This window comes from Peromyscus leucopus, chromosome 9, assembly GCF_004664715.2.
Source record: "Peromyscus leucopus breed LL Stock chromosome 9, UCI_PerLeu_2.1, whole genome shotgun sequence".
Classification (NCBI taxonomy): Eukaryota; Metazoa; Chordata; class Mammalia; order Rodentia; family Cricetidae; genus Peromyscus; species Peromyscus leucopus.
In genome coordinates, this window is record NC_051070.1 from 74492571 (window position 1) to 74520176 (window position 27606).

The 27606-nt window shown below is 39.0% G+C and overlaps 2 protein-coding genes and 1 long non-coding RNA gene across 3 annotated transcripts in view; 2 read left to right on the forward strand and 1 right to left on the reverse strand.

Moving 5' to 3' along the window:
* Nucleotides 1-1013: 1013 nt before the first annotated feature.
* LOC119088537 lies at nucleotides 1014-6379 on the forward strand. The gene is made up of 2 exons (XR_005092187.1): nucleotides 1014-1134; nucleotides 1520-6379. It is a non-coding gene; the product is annotated as an uncharacterized LOC119088537 (long non-coding RNA).
* On the reverse strand, nucleotides 3654-25642 carry Ap5m1 (adaptor related protein complex 5 subunit mu 1). The gene is made up of 9 exons (XM_028873553.2): nucleotides 25298-25642; nucleotides 19313-19958; nucleotides 14557-14784; nucleotides 13365-13504; nucleotides 12583-12668; nucleotides 12374-12492; nucleotides 9008-9104; nucleotides 6441-6555; nucleotides 3654-5720 (listed from the first exon to the last, which is right to left on the reverse strand). The coding sequence occupies exons 1-8, from the start codon at nucleotides 25369-25371 to the stop codon at nucleotides 6473-6475; spliced, it is 1473 nt and encodes a 490-aa protein (XP_028729386.1). The 5' UTR covers nucleotides 25372-25642; the 3' UTR covers nucleotides 3654-5720; nucleotides 6441-6472.
* Nucleotides 25455-27606, forward strand: part of Exoc5 (exocyst complex component 5) — a 54523-nt gene continuing 52371 nt past the window's right edge. The window contains exon 1 of the mRNA XM_028873552.2: nucleotides 25455-26004. Within this exon, the coding sequence (XP_028729385.1) occupies nucleotides 25978-26004 (27 nt within the window). The 5' untranslated portion in view covers nucleotides 25455-25977. The remainder of the gene's footprint in view (nucleotides 26005-27606) is intronic.

Here is a 27606-nt window from a genome sequence, read left to right on the forward strand (position 1 = left end):
ATGAACTACATCTTAGAGACGAATCTGCTATGCCCAAAAGAAAGGAAGCGTACACTAAGTCGAGGGGCTGGTGTATTCTGCATGGGGCATATTCTACACCTTGGAGGGGAAAATGTTGCCTTCAACTAAAAATACTTTTATTAGTGGGGGAAACCTACAGACTAACAATACCAAAGCGAGGTCGACTGGTCCCTTTAAACACGGACCCCTAACGTGACATCACCTGGTTACTTGTGCAACTTTTAACTTTTTCATTCAGGTAATTATTGAACTTTATTATTTAAAAGGTATAAATTTTAGAATTCATGTCATTTTACTTGATGCAAACTGAAAAAGCAGGGCTTGCTATTTCAAATGTATGGGTTTTTAAAAAAGATAAACGGTAACATGAAGCTATTCTCAAAGTTTTGAATAAACTTAAATATATTGAAATATTCCCCATATTTTCTTTCAGTGAGGGAATGTGAGCCCTAGACAACATTCTGGATATTTCACTGGAATGACATTCCTTGTACTAAACTCAACAATAAAACCAGCAGAGAAAGGAAATTCCCAATTTGATAACCGACAATTAACACTGAACAATACAAATGGGATCACATTTTTTTTTTTTTTTTTTTTTTGAGATCTGAAGGAAGCAGGTGATATTTTTTGAATAGGGGAAAAAAAACTCCACAGTTTTAAATTATAGTCATTAATCATCTGCTTGTAACCTGCAGAGGGCACTCAAGTGCCTTGAAGAAAAGGTAAACATTTTTAATTTTTTAAATTATCATCATTACTAGTATTTATCAAAAATGATTTTTTAAAAACAGAAACTATCATCTAATAAAGGACACTTAAAGGAAACATGCAGTTTGCAAATTTGCACCTCCTATAGGAAAACTCATCTCTCCACTCCTGGGCATTCGGCCCTCATCTGCTAGGGCTGGAGCATCAAACACTAAGCCACACTGGTGTCAATCACACAAAGTATCCAGGGCTTAAGGAAAACCTAGACCTCAGGGTATCATGCTTACAGGGCAGCTATGAGTGGGAGTTATGCCACAGTGCTTCTGCAGGCTCTCTATGTTACACCATGTCACAGGTATAAAACGGGTGGTGAAGAAAAAGGAAAGCTACCAGCTCTTTAAGGTTCTTTTTTTTTTTTTTTTTTTTTTTTTTTTAAGTATGTAAGTATTTTATTTATCACCGAAGAAAAAACACAGCAGCAAGTTCTGTGTTGGCTTCAATAAGACCAAATGGTTACTCTTTCACACAGCTACTACACTCCAAAATTGAAGTCAACACAGTCATCACTACAAATTACTTGTTGAAATAATCTATCCTGAAGAAAGAAAATTAGGAAAAAGAATTTAAACAATTCCTCCAAACCACACATTTATAAATATCGTTGTATTTAAAATGCTTGAAAGGCATGAATTAGTGGAAAAGCAGTTTTCTTTTGGCAACAGAAGAGAAGAAACAGCAACAGTTTACCAAATGCTCTAGGAAGATCAGAACAGTACAGCTCTTTAAGGTTCTTAACTATTTTCTGAGACAAATCTCATAGGACCCTTAGCAAGTTTCATTTCATTGAATCTTTAATATTGTGAACTAACGCTGTTTGTAGCGATGTACGAACAGACGACTTCACAATATTTTTCCCGAAACAATGCTGAAGTGGCTCACAGGTAAACTCAGCTACACAGGCATGGAACACATTGCAGAAACACAAATGCCTATGTTGAATATATTTATATTCCATAACGACCTCACTATTTATTACATGGAGTAGTTAACTACTAAAAACATGAGTTTCTTAGCAACATAACTATGGAATCTTGACCTTTGACATTTTTTTCTATCTTCCGAAGTATTTGAAAACTGACGATTAAATTGGAACCACAGGAGGCCAGTGTGCCACAAACTTATGTATACATTTCTTTGAGTTGTTTTGATTTATAAATTAGTTACAAAAGGTTTGAGTCAAAAAAGCGTAAGAAATGATTTAAACAGTAACTTTTATTGTAGATTGCTACTAGGAAAATGAGCAACTACATAACATTTATAAGAATGTTTTGTCTTATTTATAAAGTTAATCATTGATAAAAAATTAAAAACAAAGTTTGTTACAAATAATGGTGTGTATATTATGTATCTATGTATTTATAGGACATGAAGTATACTAAAGGAATAAATCTTTAATTTGACATCTTGAAAAATAAATACTAACACTGATAATAGTTTTTAAAAATGAATTCTTTGAAAAACAGCATGAAATACATCTGAATTTTTTTTCTTAGAACTGCACAGACATTTCAAAGTCTAAATATATGGAAGAAAAGATAAAGCAAAAGGCAGAAAACACTTAAGAGAATGACTGCTCATGTACTTTGGCAATGATACCAGTTATGGGGAAATGAATGCAGTTATTATTTTAATGAGAATATAAGGCTCTATCTACTTCCTCACAAAAATAAAAGCTAACAAGATTGTGTGCTGCATGTCTCCCTGGCTGGATTTCTTTACTACACTGAGTTTTTTCTAGTGGTCCGGGGGTGGCTGGACTTGAAGACACATGAAACACAAGTGTTTTTCAGCATAACTGTAGCCATTCCTTTGATTCTTGGGTTATCTGGGGGCAGTGAGCATGCACTCTAGCACACGACACAAACAAGAAGCTGTACTTGGAATGTAGCCTTTGTTTTTTTCTCTCTTCAAAGCCTATGATTCCTAATATCATTGATAGGCAGAGCAAAAAAGAAATGTTTGTTCTCTTATGTAAGAAATAAACTTCATTTGGTATTCAATTGACTTTCTAACTTAGCAGGCAGGACTTTGCATCTTCAAAAACTGAGAATAAATTGCATTCTTGGCCCTTGCTTTAAAAGGTTATAGAGAATAAACGCACGGGCTGGTAGTGTTCTAGTGATCTCCCTAATCTCAGTTGCACTTTGTCAGAACGAGGTAACTGGTAGTTAAGTGAATACCCCAGATCAAAGGGGGATTAATCACCGACTGAATCCTTGCTGAATCAACCTGTCATTCAAGAAAATTATTTCCACGGAACTTAGCAGAGGATTGAAGGTATTTGCATAACAGCAACCAACATACTTCAGCCAGGTTAAAAGGTTCAGAATTCATCCCATGTTTAGCTTTTTGCCTCCTTCTCCTTTCAGCAGCCGGGTACAATGGTTTCTAATCTGATAATACAGCTAACTATCTAAATGATGTCAGAACAGGAAAGTATTGCAAAGTTTGGATGAGGGATGGATCAATTTCACTTTCAGCAACTCCTAAATCTGATTTGTTGGAATTTAAGATGTAATCCTAAAAAGTCCCTTAAACCTGAGGACTGTTTATTAACATCCTTTTTTTGACCTTTGTCTTAGAAACAACTCCTCTACTAGGGCAGCAATCCCCGCAGAGGAAGTTCACCTAGCTACCTCCCAGGGGCAGTGGAGGAATCTGAATGCTTGTTCAAGTTTTTTAAATATTGTTAACTACAATAACAGAAAAAAAAAAAATCAGCAATGGATACTATGTGTCTGCTGCTAAACATAGCACATGAAATCGAAGACCACAATATTGTAACAGTAGAAATACTAAGATGGCATGAAAAGAAAAAGATTTTGAGATAGGCTAATGTTTAAATAAAATTTAAAGACTCGTAAGATTCCCAAGGAGCCTATTTACTTTTAATTTGACAGGCTCAATTATTTAAGAGTACAAAACATCCCCACTGTTTAACTACTACATTGTGGGCTTTATAATATTGCTTAGTAAAAAAAATGGAGAACAGGTATCACACAAATCATGACCCATCTTTTCTAGAGTTCATTCTCAGATATTTAAAACTTTCTTTAACCCTTTGGGTTGAGTAAGAATAATTACAGCATAGATATCAGATTTCATAATCACATTTTGGCACTAAAAGGGAATTTAGCAATATTGTATCTAGAGCAGGTCTGACACCATCCAAATCTGTCACTGGAAGTCGATGCTCACATTCACTGCAAATGCAAAGCACCTTTCAAGTTAAAAAAATGAAAAGAATAGCTATCAAAGAAAATGAATAAAATCCATAGTGAGATAATTTTTTAGAAAATGATTGAAGTTTTAACCAAAGAAAGGACTCTTAGAGTGTCTTATAGCTTAGAATAAGAACATGTCAATCACGATTAAGCTTCTGGAATCGGAATCCCTTTGAAATGCAGCTGTTTCTTCTTTAATTGTGGCAGTGGACTCTGAAGAAAAGAAAGGTCCAGCCTTAAAGATGAGTAAGGAATACAAAATAGCTCAGGATTAGTTGTGGAGTTCAAAGGTCGCTAATTACACTAAGGAGTTCCCAGACACAGGGAAAACATTAAACAGGTCACCTACCAAACTGGGAACAAGCTTTGTCTTCAGAAATTATCCTGAAGTGACAGGTTTCTAGACAAAATCAAAAGCATCAGTGTGCCCAGCTGATCTCAATGGGATGAAATGTGGGCTGGCTTTTAGTTCCTAGTGTTGTGTCAGAACGGAATGGCAACAGATGGTCTTGGTTCCCCATCACGCCACGCTTTTCTAGGAACCCCTAGATTTTCCCCCAGGTTTCTAGAAATGTCAAATTAGAGGTCACTGGTTTTTCTAATTTGTTTATGAAGAGAGTTTGCCTCAAGGATTATATACTGAATCTTTCCCTACTCACTAGATGAATGTGTCTTGTCTACCTTAGTATAATTTGCTAAGTATTTATACAATCAAAATTTCTAAAAGGCTCTACTAATAAATTGAAGTAAAATGTTGAGCTTTGAGTTGAGGAGTGAGAAAAAACCATTATGGGACAATGTTTTCTTCTCACAGAAGAATTTCTACTGCTGACTCCCTTCGGGTCAGTCGGAACAGCAAGGCACTGTCCTTGTCAGGCAGTTACTCCCTCTCCTGACTTAGGATGACTGTGAAAACAGAACTTTGGGCTATGATAATGCTTTGCAGGCAATGAGGGTTTATAATGAGGACTGACCCTAATTAAAAAATTGATTTTGAGTCCTAAGTTTACACACACTTCCCCATTCAATGATTGAAACTCTCCTTCAAAGAATCAGCAGCTTTTCTAAGTCTTTTTTTTTTAGAAGACTCATTTTAAAAAAGACAAAAAAGAAACAGAAGCCAGGATAAATCTAATTAGAGATCAATCTGCAAGTCCTATTTTCTGTTAGGCTTCAGCTGGAGTCAGCGAAATTCTCAGGATCTTTAGATTTTTTTTTAAATGGTCGCTTGAAGTCCAACTTGACGAGAGCATACTGCTCTGAAGCAGGATATGTGTAATAGGAGAAATAGGCAGAGGATAAAGAGCATGGCTAGGTAGTTTGGAAGGAATCAAGAAGATGGTAAAAAGAAATGACAGGGACAGATAAAGAAAAAAAATGCTACATTAAATAAGTGTAAATGATACTCATGAAAAGGTTTTTGAATATTTACCTGAGTTCATTCATTAACAGATTTTAATTAAAAAACAAAACAGAGAGTATAATACCCAAAATTATTTTTAAAACCTTGTCCCAGGACACTAAACATCATAGATGACTATGCTCCTCTTCTGAAGTTACTGCAGTCTTCTTAGGTCGACTGGCATCTTAGACACACGTCATTGTGGCAGATTATCAAGTCAGTTAAAGGAGCCTGAGAGGGGTTAGCATCATAGCTCAGTTGGTAGGGTGTTTGCCTGGCACGCATGAAGCTCAGTTGGATCCCTAGAAGGACATAAATTGGACATGGTGATACACCACTGTAATCCCAGCGCTTGAGAGGGAGTTCAAGGTCATCCTCAGCTACACAGTGAATCCCTGGCAGTCTGGGCTCCACGAGACTCAGTCTCAGAAAGAAAGTAGCTCTAGAACATCAAATAGAAATATGCAGGCTTTTTATTGGCCAGGACGAGAGATGTGATGAAGAGTGGGTTACTATTTGAACATTATCTCCACTGGCTACTTTGAAAGAAAGGATTTATGATTATTTTAACCAGATCATGGGTATTCTGTAAAAGCATGCTGTTTGTACTGAGGTTTGGATAAGCACATAATTTCCTTGTAAATCAACTACAAACCACAGGACAGCTGCCTGAGACTGCACCAGGAGAAGACTGAGCTCTTACTGAAGGAGGGGGTTCTGATTGACTAGTGCGGTCTGCCCCACAGGATGCCACAATTGGCCCTGTCTTGGCTGGGACTGAGTCTGGAGGCCTGCCACAGGGACAGGAAAGAACATATGGCATGGAGACCCAAGACTGATCCTAATTCAAAATGAATCACTACTTTTATGTGTTCTGAGTCATACTGGCATGAAGACAGAGGGTAACAAAAAATGGAGACATTAGCTTTGAAAATAGTCTTTCACATTGTATCAGACAAAACCCGACAGATACGAATATATGTAAGAAATAAAAATACTATGATTTTACTACAGAATGTTACCGTCATCTAAATCCTATTTGACTATGAGAAAATCATGGTAACAATGACGCATATGTTACTGGAGCAGGTGCTTTAGAATTCCAGATGTAATAGTCAGAAGAAATTAGTTTCCGGTCTACAAAAGGAAAAAGGAAAGAAATTAATGATAAAAATGTATAATTTTTAGCAAAAATCCAATAAGAGAACAAAGCTATCCATTTTGAATTTGTGGAGTACAGTCATGTCATGGTAATAACTATGAAGTATTAATATTTATTTTACTCTATTGAAGCTTTATTGCTACTTATATATCATTAAAATGAGCTCATAAATATTTGGGCAAACCATACTGGAACTTATACGAATCTCTTATTTATACCAAATGTTTATTTCCCCTACATCTTAAATTGATTTTTTAATAAACCATTCTGGGCTATACAGTTGAGACTTTATCTCAATAAATGAGTAAAGAAGTAATTAGGTATGTTACTGATGTATTAAAAACCAGGTATATTATAAAAACTTTCTATTCTTTATTATACTTTCTAAAATGTTTAGTTAATATTAATAAAATATTTAAACATATTTTAGTTATCTAAAAAGATAACATTTCTCACAGATCAAAAATACTCATCTGTATTTAGACACAGTGATGATGGTTTAATATTACACTTTCATAAAAGAACATATACACTGTGAACATGCCTTCATCAAGTCATCTAAAAACAGCAGGACTGCTAGAGGACAAAACACAGGGGCAACACAGAGGTCAAAACACTGGCTTATCTGAGATGCCTAGATTCTGTAGTTCAGTTTCCCAGTTCTTCTGAAGCATTCAGGGACAGTCTGGTCCTAGCCTTCCAATTTTTAGGGACCTTAATCCTAGTTCTAGAATGTAAGTCTGAGGCTAGGGGTGTAGCTCAGTGATCGGACACTTGCCAGGCATACATGGGGCTTTGAATTGCAGCTGCTCAAGCTCTGCCCAAACCAACCAACCAACAAATGTACCTAAATACGAGAACTTTTATAAATTGGATTATTCCAATCTAGATACATAATCTGACATTTTTCTTAACCCCTACCTTTACCTAGATACTTACTTCTTTTATCTACTCTTCTATGCCACCTGTATGTATTTGATCTGAATTAAACAATTTTGTTTTGTTTTTCACATCCTGATATATTCATCTAAAAAATATGTGGCAGGAAATCATCTTTCTATTGCTTGCCACTGGTAGGACAAAGAAGGTGCTAAATAATGCTTACTGGCTATGGCATTTACTAAAAATAATTTAAATTTTAAAATGATAATTTATTACTCATTACATCTTATGTTAAGCTAAATGCTCAATAAATACAATTTATTCATATAAACCATAAGGTATATAATATTGTCATTTCTACTTTATTAACTTTATTACATTAAAAGAAACCTAGCATGTATGTTGTTTGTGTGTGTGTGTGTGTGTGTGTGTGTGTGTGTGTGTGTGTGTGTATGCATATGAGTGTCACAGGACAACTTTTAGGAGTCAGTTCCCTTCTTCCATTGTGTGGGTTCCATGGATAGAACTCTGGCCATCAGACTTGACAACAAACGTCTTTATCCACAGAGCCATCTGGCTGGTCCAGTCAGAATACAGTCTAAGAATGGAGTTGTGTGAGGGGAATTTTAAGTGCTTGTGAGAAAACTCCAAGAAAATAAGACAAAAGTCTTGTGACCTCAATTTCTTCAAAAAGATTTAATTGTTCTTGGAATGTGCTTTCATGTCACTCCTGGGTGTAGTGGATAGGCGTGAGTTGACTTGATTATTCATTACAACTGGTTATTGTTATTGTTTATATACCACTATGAAAAAATATGTTTTTGCCAATGTGTGGCTTGTCCTTGTGATTGTACACTTTACTCATGTGACCTCTCTTAACCCTCTTAAATTGTCCGATGCTCTGAATAAAGTTGGCTATTGCCTGAGGCTTTAGTCCACCTCGTTTTTTTTTTTTTGTTTTTTTTTTTGGGGGGGGGGGTTTGAGACAGGGTTTCTCTGTATAGCTTTGCGCCTTTCCTGGAATTCACTTGGTAGTTCAGGCTGGCCTCGAACTCGCAGAGATCCACCTGCCTCTGCCTCCCGAGTGCTAGGATTAAAGGCATGTGCCACCACCGCCCGGCTTCCACCTCGTTTTTTTAGGCTCCTCTCCCATGTCTCACCACCTTTAGAGTGCTAAACAGTCCCCTATTTCTTCTCCTTTATAAATGAAGACACTAAAACTTTAAGACATTGACTAGATTTTGAAAGTTACATTCACTGAAAACAGACAAGAGTTTAATATAGCCAGAGCAAAGCATATCTATATATACTATATACTAAAGCCCACACCAACTGGGTCCTACTCATCCAGACTGTGTTTGAACAGAGGTCAGAGGGCAACATAAAGTTCACAAAGGGTTATGTGGGAGTGGACTGAATCACAGACATTTTTATAAAATGAGATTATTTTCCAATCTCCAAGTTTCATTACATTTTAATTTTGCCTTAGGTAGTGACAACATAGTACCATTTTAATTCTGTTTAGTTTGAACCTGTACAACTTACATGCACTTATTTTTGGTTTTCCTGATGCAAAAACTTGAACTGAATGCTGATCTGCATAACATCCAGTGAGTGTATAATCTGAGATCCTGAAATGAAGCTAGGGAAATGAGAGAAAGAGTCAACTGAGGAGGTGATTGGCTAAGAATCTTCATCATATTTTCCCCTTCACAATTTTTAGAGCGTCACCTGATAGTTCACAAACTTTAGACCCCAACAGTAAAGTACAGTTGTGAAAACACACAATAAGTGTGTGCACACCACTTTGTACTAGTTCCATTTCTTTGTGAGTGCTTAACTCATACAACTACTCCACTACTGTGAAGCCTGGGTACAGTGAAGCAGAGCGTGCATCATACCATCTGATAAATTCATGTGACAATCTTTTTTTAATTAATTAATTTTTCTGTATATAGGTGTTTTGCCTGCATGCATGTCTATATCCGATGGAGGCCAGAAGAGGGCACTGGATCCCCTGAAACTGGAGTTACAGAAGCTGGTGAGCCATCACATGGGTGCTGGGAATTGAATCTGAGTCTTCTGGAAGGGCAGCAGCAGCAAGTGCTCTTAATCCCTGAGCCATCTCTCTAGCTCCAATCATAATCTTTTATATGTAGGAATGTATATGTTGTTTAATAAAGCACATAAATGCAATCACAACAGGAAGAAGTATCTGTTTATCTCATGCTTGGGGAAATGGCCTGCTCTACTTAATTTTTTTTTTTTTTTTGATAACCAAAATCTAACTTTTACAGAACTGTTACCAAGTTATCCCTTCCCTCATCTTGAAAACCTTTCTAAAATGTAACCCACAGCTCTTGGATTCCATTGGTGATGTAGGGTTATCACTGTGAACACCAGCACTGCACTGTGTTGTAATGAGGCACTAGTACCTTCCTAGTCTCCGTTTTCTGTGGTTCTAATCTGTGCTGGTAAACACCTCATGTAGCAAGATCCTGCTCTTTTCAACACCCCTCCCTACACTAAACCAAGAGCCTTGCACATTCCTGGCAAGCCCTCCATCTCTGGGTTACATCCCAAGCCGTATACTTTTTTCTCCTCTCTTCTCTGCAAATTTCTCCCATTTTGTGTTTGTGCATGTGCGTATAATAACTCTGAGACTGTAACAATCTCTTTCTTACAGCAATTCAGAGTTTGAAAGCAAAGAGCTTGTGTTTGCATCAGTGTTATAATTCGCAGTGCTGGAAGTTATGTAGACAAGGTCCATTTCCATATTTATTATATGCTTTGGATCAGACTAGAACTGATTAAGGGAAAGAAATAAGTAGAAAATTCTAAAAACTACCCTTGGTGGGCACACAATGTAGTAACATTCCATATTTTTTTTTGAAAAGAAAAACCAGGAATTTAAATAATAAGCTTTCAAACAAGATAGTAGGCAAAGTCAGAGCTCGCCTAGAAAAATGAATTCTTAGCAGTGAACCCCAGTCTCGCTACTGTTGCTTTCATAGATATTTATCTTTCAACTTTGACTTCGCCAATAGCATTCTCTTTTCCTGTAAACTCTGTGGTTATTCTTTCCATTTTCCTTATTGATTCTTCTGAATCTTTCCTTATTTTCTTTTGTTTATATGATCTTATTCATTTCCTTGCATCAAGTTTTTCTTTTCAACGGGTACTCCTAAATCCTTATATATGGTGGATCTCCCATGTGAATCAAATTCTAGGGCTTTATCTACCTGTTGTACACTTATATTAAGAAATGCTGCTATTACTAGGTACACATATACATATATATTCAGCAAATATTTAAGTACTAGGCACTGGACTAGATGTTGAATATGAAACAAAAAAGGAATAAGACCATACAGTCTCTGCCATCATGCACTTGCCTTGAATCCATTGCAGATTAACACTCATAAATGAACCATTTTGAAAAGCTAAAACATCTACCAAAGGAATAAGAGATGCATGCCTTCTATATTCCAGCCTAAATAACTTGTCCTTCCTATGTAGAACTTACATTCTAAGCACCGGCTTCTGAAACTGTTTACCTCTTTTCACTCTCTAAGTCACTTTAAAACATATTATGTTTATGCAAGCATGTACATTATGTGTGCTGAGTTGTGTGTAAGCACAGGCACATACATGCCACGTGTGGATGTAGAGGCCAGAAGTCAATGTTTGAGAGCTGGTTCTTTCCACCCTGAGTTCCAGGGACTGATCTTAGGCTAATGCTTTGACCCACAGGGCCATCATGCCAGCCCTTAGCCCATTTTTTCAGATGAAGACGTAAATTAACCTTCATGCTTATCTTGTCCTCAGAATTTTCTTTGGCCAGAAGGACTCATGTTTTCTCTGAGACACCAAAAGCAGTTAGTTGTAGTTTTTTGTTTTTTTTTTTTAACTCTTTGGGAGCCCGCCACCCAGCTCCCAAATAAAAACATGGAGACTTATTCTTACTTATGAATGCCCAGCCTTGGCTTGTTTCTAGCCAGCTTTTCTAATGCAAATAATCCTGTTTCTCTTTAACTATGTTTTGCCTCTGGGCTTTCACCTTTATTTATTCTATATAGCTTTCTTTTCTTCTTGCTCTGTGATTGACTGTGTGGCTGGCCCCTGGTGTCCTTCTCTACTTCACCTTTTCTTGTTTCTCCTCCTTTTCTTCCCTAGATTTCTCCTATTTATTCTCTCTGCCTGCCAGCCCCGCCTATCCTTTCTTCTGCCTTGCTATTGGCTATTCAGCTCTTTATTAGACCAATCAGGTGTTTTAGACAGGCAAAGTGACACAGCTTTACAGAGTTAAACAAATGCAACATAAAAGAATGCAACACATCTTTGCATCATTAAACAAATGTTCCACAATATAAACAAATATAACACACCTTAAAATAATATTTCACAACAGTTAGTACTGATCAGTCACTAATCCACACTACTGAAAACACTAGAGATCAAGGGCTGCATCTTATTTTTGAACACAAATCTAATTTGATAACTAAGAGTTGGGTAGTTTAAATTGGAGTGTTTAGGTTATTCTTAACTACTTCCCTTACAATTTGAGTACTTACTGAAACAGAAAAATAACTACTACTGGCCATGTGTGGTGATTCATGCTTGTAAACCAAGTGTCTAGGAGAGGCTGAGGCAGGAGGCTCCTAGCCTAAAGTCAGCTAATGTTACATAGAGATATGGAGACCAGTTTGGACTATGGCACAGATCCTGTCTTAAAAAAAAAAAAAAAAAAGAAACACAGAGCACCCCCCAACAAATGTTTTTAAAAAGGAACTTAGCTACACAAAAAGCACAAAAGTTTTTTTTTTTTTTGTTAGAAAATACTAAAACTCAAATATATACGCAGTTTAGAACTAAATTAAGGGGTTCTAATGCAATGTTTCATATATTTACCTTTACATATGCTGTATTTCCAATGCAAATATGATCAAATGGCTGCTTGTTATGGCCCTTGACTCCAAAAGTTAGAGTTCCAGAAAGACTAATTTCCATTGATTTGGGGAACTTCTGCCCTAAAACGCAAATGTACAAATCAATTATTCTAAAACAGAAGATTCTACAGCAAATGAGAAAAAAAAATCAATAAACAAAATCTTGCTCACCAATAATCCAGACCAATAAGCTTTTTTCTCGAAATACCTCAAGTTGGCCAAAACTAACTTTGTATTCCAAATGGGTAATTGGACCTCTTTAAAAGAAAAAAAAAAAAAAGGAAAAAGAAGAAAATAGAAAAAAAATCTCAGATATAAGTTTTAAAGCGATGAGCCAAATCTTGTTTTTTATATCACAAAAGCAGATCTGTATTCCTACTGCAGAAGAGAATGAATAATATAGATTTTAGAAAACAGCAGTCATCACATAAACATTTATAGTAGCTATATATATACATTAGCATTATAAAATCATATCACAAAAACAATTATAAAAATCATATAGATTATATCACATGCGTTGGAACAGCATTAAAATTATGTTTTACTAATTAAGTACACTTTGTAAAGAGCTTCACTGCAGAATACATTTTCAAAGAAGAACTGATCTATGCTCTAACTGACTAATTCACCAGATTGCTGATGGTTAAGACTGATTTATATGTAGACTTCAGAGAAACTATAGCAATAAAGCCAGTGGCACAATGATCCTAGAGGAAGTTACAGATTTAAGCTTGAAATTTATTTGCAAGCTTAAGTGGAAAAAAATGAGGCACCATTTAAAATTAAATAGATTCTTTTTGCAACCACATTTTAGCTCAGAATCAGTATTTATTTGAATATAAAATTATTTAGATTTTAAAAATATGGAAAATGAAGAAGACATTTTATTGTGGGGCAGTAGGAATCTAGTAGAGAGGACAGCAACCATGATGCCATATTATTCACCCTACCTGTTGTAAAAAGGTATATGAGCTTCACAGATTTCAAAATTATTTTTTACACTTTCATGAAGTTTTAAATTAACTGTTATTTTTAGTTGTGCTTCTTCTTCTTTCACGTGATAAGAACCCAGTATTGGTGGGACAGGGACCTGAAACCAGACACAGTTCTTAATATAATTCTCATGTTGATGAGTCTAAGATATAAATGCTGACAGGGAAAAAGAGCTATACTTTATAATTATTATACAGGTATGGCTTTAATAGCTGGAGGGCTGTTCTCCTTTGCTTTCACAACAGCAGTGGTGTATCTACATTCATCCTGAGGGCATTCTTCTACCTCTCTGAACAGAGATGAAGGGTACCTTACAGTCCATACTTGTTCCTACTCTTGCTCTTGTGTGTTCTCACACCTGCAGCCCAGGTCATCCTTTACGCATCTTGCTAACTGTTCCGCTCACAGTTCCGCATGTTCCTTTCCTATCTCATGACTGTACTGTTTCTCCTTTCCTGCCTCTAGCTCAGCAATAGCTTACCCGGGCATTAATGACTGACTGAAATTTTACGCTGATGTGAGCTAATCATCTTACTGGTGCACACAGGGAGGTTCTCACATGTAGGTCCGAGAGCTGTAAGAGCATTGCAAACAGAGAAACCCAGAGACAGGGAGCACTGGGGAAGATGGGAGACAAGGGAGGCTGTCAGTGTAGAATGATTTTAACGTTGGTTCGAATTCTCGGGTAGCCTACATCTGTTTCTTCTCTTGAATGATAATAAGAATTCCTGCTGAATTTACCAAAATAAATTATTTCTAGTCAGTCTGGCTTGAACACGATTTTCTAATCTGACTGGCTGATAATTAGGACAAGAGACAAATGACACGTTATAGTAGAAAACACGCCAGCTTCTGGGAATTTGGAAGACTTGGGTTCAAACCCAGGCTGTGCCACTTACTGGCCAGAAGATTTGTTCAAGTCATTTAACCTCCCTAAGACTTTCACCATCTATAAAATGGAGATAATAACATCGACCTTAAGATGTGTTGAAATTCCCAGAAAAAGACACACCAAGTGCCTAGGACAGCGTCCAACACACAACACTCACGCCGTGAGCACAGATCGCTACGGCTCATCTTACATGTTCATTGAGCTAAGATTTTGGGGGATTAGAGTTATTTCCTGTTTGTGTTTAAAGCCGGGAGTACCTGAGAGGTGTAGTGGCATAAGTTGAATGACTCGAGAGGCGGAGTGAATGGGAATTTGTAAGGCCCACTAAATGCAGAGTCGTCCACTGTATCAATGCTACTGGAAGTCAGAATGGCAGAATCGAGAGAAGTCACACAAGGGTGAACGATGATATCTTGAAGTGGAGAGCCATTGGTGGGGAGGTTCAAGCTGATGGTGACATTTGGCATGATTCCTTCCAAATCACACTGGAACGAAAGCAGAAATGAGTATTACCAGGCGCTTACATCAGTGCAGCTTGCCTGAGGCTTTTCTGAATTCAAGTCACTTCTGCAATTTAACTTTTTTCTCTAGGCATTATTCTCTTTGTTCTGTTGAACAATTGGATACAGATAGCCAAGCCAATGGTCAGAGGCTGCACAGACCCCTGGCTCACCTTTAAGGCCCTATAAAAGCTAGTTCAAATCCACTGGTCTCTCTCAGGCGCCTTTGCAACCAGGCCCTCGCAATGTTACAGCTGTTACCTGACTTGCTTTCCTCTAGTGGTTCTCAACCTGTGGGTAAAGACCCCCTTGGGGATTGAACAACCGTTTTACAGGAGTCACATATCAGATATCCTGCATATCAGATATTTACATTACATTCATAACAGCAGCAAAATTAGTGATGAAGTAGTAATGAAAATAACTTTTGTTGGGTGCTCACCACAACAACAACTGTATGAAAGGGTCACAGCACCAGTCACATTGATGAATGGTAATTCAACTTTTGTTACATTGAATCCAAGATTCAGACACTTCAATGGTTCTTCTTTCATTTCATATACTTTGAAGCCTTTCATTGTTTGATTCCCATCTAACTCTAATCTTCTACCCCTTGATTTATGTTGCAAATATATAAAAATTCTGCATCTTGTTTTCTGAATAAACCATATTGTCTTGTATTTCCATGTGCACCTTAACACCTGCGAGTCCTTGCAGGTGTGTTTTCTCCCTATGTAGCATTTCACTTAGTCTGGTGTGATCACTGTCTGGATAAAGGCATCTGCAGCAAAGCTTGACAGTCTTGAGTTTAATCCCCAGGACCCACCTGGTAGAGAACCAATTCCCCCAGGTTGTCCTCTGACCTTCACATGGGCGTTGCGGCATGTGCACCCATACTCATAACCCCCCCCCCACCCCCCCCCACACAAAATTAAAGGTTTAAAAGAAAGCCGTGTAAGCCTAACACTGTACAGTCTTACTGAGGGTCTCCTTTTGCATGGAGACACAGGGTCTTCTTCCCTGTGTGACTGGGTTAGTTTGCCAATGGTAGGGTAACTACGAGGGATTTCACTGGGAGGAAGATAAGACAGCTCCATAGGTCTGTCTATGAACTCCTATGTCATGGCTAGCAGGGCCAGATGGAGTACTTTCACAGCCCTCTCCTTAATTTCTTGCTTTGGGGTTCAACAGACTGAAATGGCAGTTCACAGACTTCTCTGTGAACTCCTCTACCAATTCTGGTCTCCAGAATAAAGTCTTAAGGGTTTTGTTTCTGTAATCAAAAGAAAAGATTTATTCCCCAGCTCCTCTGGTACTTGAAAAGTCTTAATGTCTTTACTTCATAAATCTACACCAACAAACTTTACTTGTGTGTGTATAAATGTGGGCGTAGGGAGAGGGGTGTACTCAAGGTCTTCCTCTGTACCTTCATTCTAACTTGACATTTACTTCTTATTTTATTTTTAATTATGTTCATGTGTGTGAATCTGCGTGTGGGTATGTGTAATGAGTACAGTGTCTGTGGAAGCCGACCAGAAGACAATGGATCCCCTGGAGCTAGAGTTACAAGCAGTTAGTTGTGAGCTGCTTGGTGTGGGTGCTGAGAACCAAACATAGGCTTTCTGCATGAGCAGTAAGCACTCTATTTGCTGAGCCATCTCTCCAGCCTTTACTTGGTAAAGTACTGGATCCCATTAGCCAAATGAACCACAAGAGTTCAGGGGCATTGTTTGATTAGACACAGAATGTGTAATGGTAGGCTCAGCAGGCAAAATGCTTAGGTCTAGATGTATACAGTCCGCACCACACAGTGACTACTTGTCACCATGTAATTTGTGCTTCTATTTGTTTCCCTCCTGCAACTTTAGGTTCTTTCAAAGCAAGAGCTGTTCTGTGCTTCTTCATATATCCATTGCTATTCACAGGAGATCCTAAAAATGTTTCCATTTTATACCCCTTTTCTAATTTTGAACCTTATCTCTTCCTCAATATTAATATAAAATCTTTCACTTTGGAAGGTTTTAAGAGTCTGTTTAGTTTTATGGTTTGTGTGTTTGCCTGAGTGTATGTATGTGCATCACATGCAAGCAGGAACTCACAGAAGTGAGAAGAGGTGTCAGACCACCAGGAACTGGAATTAGAGTTGTGAGCTGCCATGTGGGTGCTGGGAACCAAATGCAGTCCTCTGCAAGAGCAGCCAGTGCTCTTAACCACTAGGCCATCTCACTTTGTAATGTGTGATCTACCATCTAACACATATGAATTCATTAGTGTTTCTGCTTCAGATTTAAGTACTTCACCAGTAGGCAGGCATTCTGAACTGTGCTGGGGTACAATCAGTAGCTTAGAAGTATCTTTTTGTCCTTTGTGACAATTACAAGAATATCAATCAAATCTCAAATTTGAAAGTTAAGATGACAATCTTCTTAATAGGGAATTTAAAAACATGTTCTATATTGCATTTGTATATTAGTAAGAATAAAAAATTTTGGGTTTTGCTATTTATTGAGATAATAAACACAGATATTTAATAGTAAATAGTATTAAAACTTAAAACATCCTTTATGTGTAAAACATCCTAGCAGTGTATCATTCGCAATGGGATCAAAGGCACTGCACCACTATGGAAACCTTCAATAAGTTATCCACTATCTAGTCACTTCTAATACCGTAAGTACAGGATGAGGATTGCCAATCTCGAAGGAATCTCTAAACTCTTTATTAAAAGTTTAGCATAGATGAATCTGGACCTCAGAACTATAAAAGCAGAAGGCACATAAAAGGTTATCTTCCTTTAATGATAAATGATAAATGATTTACAAAATTATGTGACTTTGTAAGAACCCAGGACATTTAGAGGTAAAGGACAACCTCAAAGAAACATTTAGTATTAGGTTGAGGTGTACTCCACCATCCCTCCTCACTTTAGAACGTTTTTTTAGAAAATTACATTGATTTATTTTAGTGTATGTGAGCACATATGTGTGTATATCTACGTGTATAAACATGTACGCTACAGCACACATGTGGAGGTCAGAGGATGACTTGTGAGAGTCAGTTCTCTCACCATGTGAGAGTCCAGAATGGAATTGAGATTGTTGGCTTGGAGACACGTGCCGTTACCGGCTGAGCCACATCACCAGCCCATCCTCCTGACACTAACAAAGATTTCCACTACGGTCATTTGAACCAGCACTAAGGCATCAGCTCACACTTCTCACACACAAGAAAGTGGGGTCAACTTATCAATGAACAGAGGAATGTACACATCATGTTAATCACAATATATATAACATCCAGGATGAAAACATAGTGACCTTTCTAATTTTTATTACACTGAACTCATGAGAAAAAGACTCGACTACTTTAAGAGTGATGAATGACACAGTCCATGATTGTCAAGCGTCTTAGAATAGAGGTCCTAATAGGATGAATAATTTGAATGCAATTTTGAGCATGACAGAAATTTTTAGCATAGGCAAAACTTTTAGGTTACTTTAATTAGAAGAGTCAATTTGCCTGTCTAATTCTCTTCTTAAAATTTACTATATTCATAGAATTTATATATAGTAACTAAACATTAAATTTATAAAGTATACAAAATAAAGGGCTACAAAAGATATTTGAGAATAGTATTAATATATGCATGAAGTGTTTAATTGGAGGACTTTGATCATTATTCATCCTGACATTAATCACTGTTATTTCTATTGATGTTTCCACTGTTTTCCCCATTTTCTAACTTTAAAACAGATAAATCGACTATTGAGTTATTTAAATAAAACAAGAACTCTTGTTATTTGATGTAGTCAGAGGACCTGTCAACTTCATCTACTAGAGAAATGGAAGTGAGATGTTAAGTATATTCATAAGTTCTCCCTAACTACTCTTTTCCTGTGGTGGACCTGATTCCATATCTCTTCAGTGTGACCAGACTTAGTGATTGGCTTTGCATCTAAGAAACAGTATGAAGTAGAAATGATGCCATGTGGCTTTTCAGAGTAAGTAGTAAAAACAATAGCTTTGAGTCTTTCTCTTTTACATACACACAAACATACACTATTTGATCTGAAAGAAGCCAGTTACCACGTTGTAAGGATACTTAAGCAGCCAGTGGAGAAGTCCTATGGAGTGGAACAGAGGTCTCCTTCCATCAGACAGTCCTGACTTGACAGTCATGTAAGTCATATTGCAAGCAGGTATTCGAGCCCTACTCAGGTCTTCAGATGATAATAGCTCCCACCAACATCTTGACTATAGGCTCATAAGATTCTACACTTAAGGTTCACAGCTAAGCTGCTCCTAAATTCTGACCCATAGGAACTATGAAGATAATGTCTATTTTAGAGCAATGGTACAATTCATTATAGAATAGTCATTAAGTAAACAATTTGTAAAAGATACAGATAAGGATAACAAGCATATCATTAAAAAAATTGTAAAATACAACTGTAAATTTTACTGTTCTTCAGTGTTAATGCTGTGACAAAACAAATCCTGGAGAAAACCTCACCTTGCAAGCGACTGTTCCAACAACTTGCCATGTGTCTGCTATATCCTGTTTACCATACTGCATGCACTTTACTTTTTCACTGATAGAAATAGAAATCTGTGGTTTTCCTTTGTATGTTCCAACTCTCCATGCTGGCTGTTTTTGTGGCTGGGTCACAGATGAGCAATTAATACTAGTCAATGAATTCTGCAAGTTAGCATCCAATAAAGTACCCAATGGACAAGCCTGCAGAAGCAAGTCAGGCAACTGACTCAATTTTGTGTTTAGGTCAGTGTCATTTTTCTGACTTGAGTAAAGAAAATCCTGTATCCCAAAAAGCAGTTCCAAGCCTTGTGAAATTCCACTAATGCTAATTAAAGATGGTCGAGGGGACAGAGCTTGTTCAACTAGTGGAACACTTGCATATATCATATCATTCCTCAGAAAAGCAATGACTGGCCAGAGTTCTTCACCTCCTACTAAAAGTCCATAGACAGGTGATTTATTGATGTATGAACAGCTATCACGCCTCTCCACGAAGTCTTTATCATCATCCAATAATCTAAGTTGAAAGAGTAATGCCTTAAGAAAGGGACCATCTTCAGGTACAGGAACATAACTCAGTCCATTCAAGATTTTGGCTCTCTTTTCAACAGTAGGATATCGTCTGTATTAAGGAAACAGAAACATTACAAATGATTCTTCCAAGTAAAATCAATGAGAGAATTAAAAAACTTTAAAATAGAAGGCAAACAGTCATAATTATAAGACATAAAGCAACAAATAACATACACTACCAAAGGAAAAAACCCTAAACCATTAAACCTGCTGACTTATGTCTGGAACAAATGCTTCATATTTAGGTTTTTTTTTTTTTTTTTTTTTTTTTTTTTTTTTTTTTTTTTTTTTTTTTTTTCGAGACAGGGTTTCTCTGTGTAGCTTTGCGCCTTTCCTGGAGCTCACTTGGTAGCCCAGGCTGGCCTCGAACTCACAGAGATCCGCCTGGCTCTGCCTCCCGAGTGCTGGGATTAAAGGCGTGCGCCACCACGCCCGGCTATTCCTTTTCTTTCTACTTTTAGGTCCAGAATAAAGCTATCTATTAAACTACTCATTTTTTGAGTAAATAAGCAAACTCTCTGTGATGGTTCTTCTTGGTTGTCAACTTGATTATATCTGGAATTAAAAGCCTATGTGTCTGGGTATACCTGTAAGGGATTTTTTTCTTCTTAATTAAATCATTTAAAGTGGGGAGATCCACATCTAACCTGGATCTTTGACGTGGGAAGATCCACCTTTAATCTGAGCCACATCTTTGGCTGGCAGTCTATATAAAGGTCATGGAAGAAGGAAGCTTGTTCTCTTTGCCTGCTTCCCTTCAGTCTTGCTGAGAAGTCCATTCCTTCACTGGAATTCAAGCCTACTTCTTGTGGATTCTAGTGTATATGGAAGACCAGCTGAGGCATCCAACCTCATGGACTGAACAACCACTGGACTCTTGGACTTTCTATTGGTAGACAGCCATTGTTGGACTAGCTGGACCACAGGCTGTTACCTACTTCAGTAAACATATATGGACGGACGTGCGCGCGCGCGCGCGCGCACACACACATACACACATTCATTCTATCAGTTCTGTTCCTCTAGAGAACCCTGACTAATATACTCTACTAAGCCTATTTTCTTATTTATAAAATAAATGATAGGTCAAGGGGTATATGTCAGTGGAAGAGAATATCTTTCACATGCATGGAAGATTAGGTTCAATCTCCAGCACCAAAACCAAACAAATAAAAGCCTAGCAAATGGATAGGAACTACTAAGACTTTTAAAAATAATTTTCATAACAATATTTTTCTTGACGGGTGGTGGTGGTGCACGCCTTTAATCCCAGCATTCGGGAGGCAGAGGCAGGCGGATCTCTGTGAGTTCGAGGCCAGCCTGGTCTACAAAGCGAGTTCCAGGAAGGGTGCAAAGCTACACAGAGAAACCCTGTCTTGAAAAACCAAAAACCAAAAACAAACAAAAAAACCAATATTTTTCTCTAATAAGATGGTAATGTTTGATAATAAAAATAATGCATTAAAATGATCTACTAATTAGTGGACCCTTACTTAGATTCTTATGTATTTTTCTGATTGAAAAGGGGAAAAATCAGCTAGTATACCATTAGTGACTTGTCATACTCTCATAGTTGACAATAAAGAAAATAAACTAATCTGGGACCTTAAACAATGTCTCAATATGTTTAAAATTTTGTAGGATTACTTAATCTGTCATTCTAACTAATCTAGGTTTTGTTTCATGTTGTGGGATATTTTGATTGCACTCTGACACTACTGAGACTGCCCAATAAAGTTATACCTTGAATCAAGGGGTAGAGCCAGTGACTAGCTGACCAGAATTGGCCATAGAGAAGCCAGCAACTTGGATAGAGAAGATGCACATGAAGGAAAGGGCAAGGACTAGAGTTTGAGCTCTCTTAGTTCTGGGACAAGATGTATCTCTTGCAGTATCTCCAGTCTAAAAGCAAGGTCAGCTAGTTGCTACTCGGCATCTCTGAGCTAGCAGGTTTTCACCCCAGTCTTTGACTCCCGAGTGTTACTGATAAATAGAATGGTAGAGTCTTAAATTAAACCTACATATTGCAGCTATGGCAAGCCAGGGCCGCAGGACCAGAAGTCTGGCCAGGCCATGGTACAGCAGATGATAATTAAAATATCAATAGATTCATGTGCAGTTGCTAAACGAACAGAAAGACATCAGTTTCAAGACAGGATTCAAGCCTTAAGTGTCCCTATAGCTATGGATGTAATACCAATCAGAGGTGCACTTAAGCTGATACTATAAATCAAGATTGTTGTATTAAGATCATCCGCCCTCTTGTATCATAAATGATAGCCACTACTCTTTGGCATGTATGTAGAGAATATGCAGTGGTGTGGCTATTTCCTCTGGGTTGAAGTAGAGTAGCTATGATGACCCAGGAACCTCTCAAGGCCTCCTCTCCCCCAAACACCAACTACTACCACACAACAGGTAAACAACTGACTCAGGTGACTTTGGCTGGTGTGTGTTCTTGTGAGTCACCCATGCTCCCTTAAGTAATCCCAACAAACACACTGGTTTGCCAATCTCAATTTGAATAGATTCCTTTGGTCTGTTATTGTCCTTTAAATCCAGAGTTATTACACATTTCTTTACATCTTTCCAGAAAAGGTTAAGGAATATATGTTAATTCATATCTATTAGCCTTAACATCAGCTCCAAGTGGTCAGAAATCTGAAAATGGAGAACTTTACAAAACTAGCAATTTATTCAATAATACAGAATTAAAGTGACACATAGATGAATCCTGTGAGACACTCCCCCACCCCCATTTTGCTACCTCCACAGAGATGTAGTGTAACTCACCTAAACGTATCTGAACGTGTCTTCTAAAGTATATAATATACACTACTGGGAAAGCATTCTGAAAACTAATATGACCTTTTAAAATATTTATTTTTGTCATTTTTCAATTATATATAGAGAGGGGTAGTTATGTACATTTGAGTGCATATGGCTTTGGAGTCCAGAAGAGATGTTGGATCCATTTGGGGCTAGAGTTCGTGGTGGCTGGTGAGCTGCCTCACCTGGGTTCTGGGAAGTAAACTCTGCTCCTCTGGAAGAGCCTCTGCATGTTCATAAATATCAAGCATCTCTTCAGCCCTCCATGACTTCTTCAAAGGACTTACTTTTTCAGTTAACGAAAGTCTTACATCAATTACAATGCTAAGATACAAGTGTATACACATAAAATCAGAACATTGGCACAAAAAGGACAAAGTAGTAGAACAGCGATAGACCAGTGTTTCTATGAAGGACTATAGCAAGCATCAATACTGAGTCAATGGAGAAAAGATATGGGGCTTACATGATGATGTTAGGAAAACTGTCAAATAGTATAAAGAAAAAGTGTATTCCCACTCAACACCATATCCAAAGCTGTACAAGTGGACTAGAGGTTTAAATGTAACAGATAAAACTATACAGAATGGATAAAATAGTATCTCTGGAAGGTAAAGGTAATTCACAGAAAAGGAAACTCAAGACACTAACAAATATTGTTACAGAAAAATATACAAATAGAAATTAGACCTCCTTTGTCGGTAAAAATTAGAGTAAGAAGTCGGTTAAGTACAGAAATCCACTAATTCCTAATGGATGTGTTGGCATTCAGGGAAGCTGCTTGTCAATATTTTGTCAAAATCTGTATAGACTTGTCCTAAAGCCCTGTTTGAGGAGGTCTACTGAAGCACTGTTCTGAACGGGAGAGGCAGCTTGAATCTATCACTAAGGAATGTGAGTGAAGAAATCCATATATTCCTATGGATCAAATATCTAGATCTGCAGTGTCAAATATGGTAGACGCTAGGTACATGTGCTATTTAAATGTAAGCAAAACTAACAGCTGAGGTCAGGCATGGTGGTTGCATGCCTTTAATCTCAGCACTCAGGAAGCAGAAGCAGGAGGATACCTATGAGTTTGTGGCTAGCCTGATCTACATAGTGAGTTCTAGGTCAGTCAGTGCTACACAGTGAGACTCTGTCTCAAAACAACAACAACAACAAAAACCTAATAACTGAGTTGCTCAGTCACACCACCCATACGTGCTTACTGGTTTCTAACATTAACATAGACTTAGAATCCATCCCCTTTCTATCATGCAGGAAGTTCTAGTGTATGGTGCTGCTTTCCAAGAACACAAAGCTACTCAGCCAGACAGAGGCTTCTCAGAAATACTGCCAAGAACAGAAAACAACTCAAAGAATGACAAATGGGATCACATGAAATGAAAACCTTTCTGCAAAACAAATAAAATTACAAGCAAAATGGAGAGAGAGCCTACAGATTGTGGAAAAACACTTAGCCAGCTATACTTCATAAAGAACTGCAAACACTAAACACACACACACACACACACACACACACACACACACACACACAAACTTCCAATCAATAAATGGTAAAATGAACTGAGTAATCAGTTCTGAAAAGAAGAAACAAAAATAGCTAAAACATATATTTAGAAGAGTGCATGATTGCTGTCCATATTTTGAGTTACTATATAGTCCTCTCCATCGAATTTTTTTGGTAGTGCCGGGCGGTGGTGGCGCACGCCTTTAATCCCAGCACTCGGGAGGCAGAGCCAGGCGGATCTCTGTGAGTTCGAGGCCAGCCTGGGCTACCAAGTGAGTTCCAGGAAAGGCGCAAAGCTACACAGAGAAACCCTGTCTCGAAAAACCACAAAAAGAATTATTTTGGTAAGATATGGCAAAGTCTTAAAACCGGACCGGATCACTTATGTCACCCAGGAAAAAAGTGAGTGTAATTTAAATTTTCATAGTTCCTTCTATTTTGTTCAACCACTAAAAACTGCAAACGATAATGATTTCTAACAATCGCGTATACTGATAAGACGAAAACAACAGTATCGCTCAACAAGGAGATTCCGTAAGCATGAATTAAAATGTTCTGAAATAATTTTGCCACTGAAAGTTGAAAAATCTGAAACACGTTTAGTGCTCAGTAAGTATTTTTTCCTTCATCATTTCTGTACCAATCTTGCACAGATGGAATTCATTTTAAGATACAATAATACTGTCGGGTATGGTGGCCCACACCTTTAATACCAATACTCAAGAGGCAGAGACAGACAAATCTCTGTAAATTCGAGGCCAGTCTGGTCTACAGAGCGAGTTCCAGGATAGCTAGGGGTATTTTTTGCCTCACAACAACAACAACGACGACAGAAAGATACAATAATAGTAATGTTAGAAGGCATGTAGCAACATGGGTCAAGCAACTCATTTCTTACAACAATGTCAGATAAGGATAGCACACAAAGCTTAACTTGCGCTATGGCACTCAGCTGGCTGGCAGATCTGGGATTCGATGCACCACAAAAACTGCGACATGATCCATCCTGGGCCCCATCATGCCCGAGGACCCAGACTTGCAATTACCTGGAGAATCTGACGGTGCCACCGAGTGGAGTTCCCGGTTCGTGACGTATGAGCCACAGTGCCCGCTGGGCCATGGTAAAGCCACCGAAGGATCAGCTCATCCCCGAAACTAAGGTCGCCAGCCAGCCAGAGCAGACGGCCCTGCGCCGCAAGAGCTCACGGGAGATGCTCGCTCTTCCCGGTGAGGCGACGCCAGTCTCCCGGTCCCTCCAGGAGGTCAAGACACACTGCCGACAGGTCCTGGGAACCCGCACCCGGAATCCGGGAGGACCGCAAGGCTCTACCTCCCACTTCCGGGATGGCGGCCCGCGAGGCTCAAGGCGCGTCGCTCGCTCGCTCACTCGCAGGCGAGCGTCTCCGCGGCCCGCCCGCCGCTCGCTCCCCTCGCCCGCCCCGCCAAGCCCGCCCGGCGCGCGCAGCCCCACTTCCGGCGTGCGAGGCGGTGACAATGGGAGCGGCGCGGGCGGCGCCGGGAGGCAGCTGACAGGCGTCTGGGGCTCCGCTTCATGGCCGCTCTCCCGCGCAGCCTGCGCCGTGTGAGGAGCCGGGCAGCCCGCGGCGGTCGGCAGCCGGGCCGGAGGCGGTCAGGCCGAGCTGGGACGTGCGAGCCGCGCCGCTGAGGCGCAGCATGTGAAGCGGAGACGGCCTCGAGCGCGGGGCGAGCCTCTCAGCCGGCCGGCATGGCCACGACGGCCGAGCTCTTCGAGGTGGGTCCCGGGGCTCCGCAGGCGGCGGCGGCGGCGGGGGAGGGGCGGGGACGGAGCTGGGGGGTGCGGGGGCCGCCAGGACGCTGGGCCCGGCTCGGGGGGCGGGGGGTCCCGACGTCCTGGCGACCGGACCGGAGGAGTGGGCTGGGCTGAGTCAGGAGCCCCGGCTGGGCGAGCCCGGTCTTGCCGCGCGACAACTCGCGATCGGTGCTGCTGGAGCCACCTGAACTGGGACTCTTGGAAGCTTCTCCCCGTGGACGGACGTTCCGACCGGCAGGAAGCGGCCCCGGGGTCCCCGCCGGCTTACCGTGCAGGCTGGAAGGCGGAGAGGATGGTTTTTTAGGACAATGAAGGCCTACTGAGCCTTTAGCAGCTTAGGGAAGCGACACATTGAATGGCTGTGGAACCACCCAACCGCTGGTTAGAGAATCCTTCAGGTGCGAGAGCGCCTGTGGGCGTTCGTTCCGATCTCGTTCTGGAGTGGTTCGGCGTTTGGACTTGAAAACTGGGTTTGGTGGCGTTCGTTGTGAACAGCTGTGATGTTTGAGATAATGGAATGGGGTTACAAAACAATGAAACAGTATTTCCTTATGTGGGAAAAAAAATAGAAGTAGAGATACGAAGGAAAATGAAGGCTACACCATCTGCCCCGTTTGGGGCGTGATTACTTCATATCAACAGAAGTGAAAGTTGTAAAGAACACTGCGGTTCACAGTTAAGAATGTCACCGTGGGTGAAAATTGTATCCTCTTGGTTTGCGCTTCAGAGTGGATTGTGGCTTGAATTTTAAATGCCATAGTTTCCATAACGAATTGAACTTTTTTCACTGTTACTTTTTTGTTACTACACCTTGGCTCGCAGTCATCCCCAGCATGGATATCGCATTTGTTAGGAGAAATAGCGTTCTTAAATTGTAAGTTATAATAAAAGTGATTTGAGTGAAGGGTTATTATTGCACTTGAGAAAAATGTGTTGCTTTTTCTCAGACATAAGTGTCTGGAGATGATTAATATTAGCGTCTCTAATCATAAAATTCTGCCATCTGTTTATTTACACTAGGCCAGGAAAACTGTCTTAGTCCTCTGAACATTTACTGTGTATCCTTGGTCAAAATACTAGGTAATTCTGTAATTACTTGTTTCAATTTTTACATCTTTACAGAATTTGAGATATTTAAGTAATGGATTTCACTAGTCACTTATTAACAAAATCATTCCATTTTCCTACTGTTATAATGGGTTCTCTTTGGCATTCACAGTTTTGTCTTGGCTTACAATACATTTTCTTTAAATATATGGCCAGATGAGTCTAGTAACTTACTTGAAAGTGTGTTTTCTTTCCCAGGGATGAAGAAAAGGGGTGAAGAAATGTGTGTGTGTTCTCTAGGTCTTGCCAGTTAGTAGAGTTGTTAAAGTTGTTTAACTTGGTGAGACCATTGCTATAGTAGCTGATGAGGAAGCCGGTGATGATACAGTAATCAGAAGATTCTTAGGACAGATGAGCATATCGATAGGTCTTATAATTGAAGCGACCCCTCCTTCATATCTTGTTTCATCAAAATTAAAAACATAGTAGTTACAATTAAATGCTATCAGTTATGTA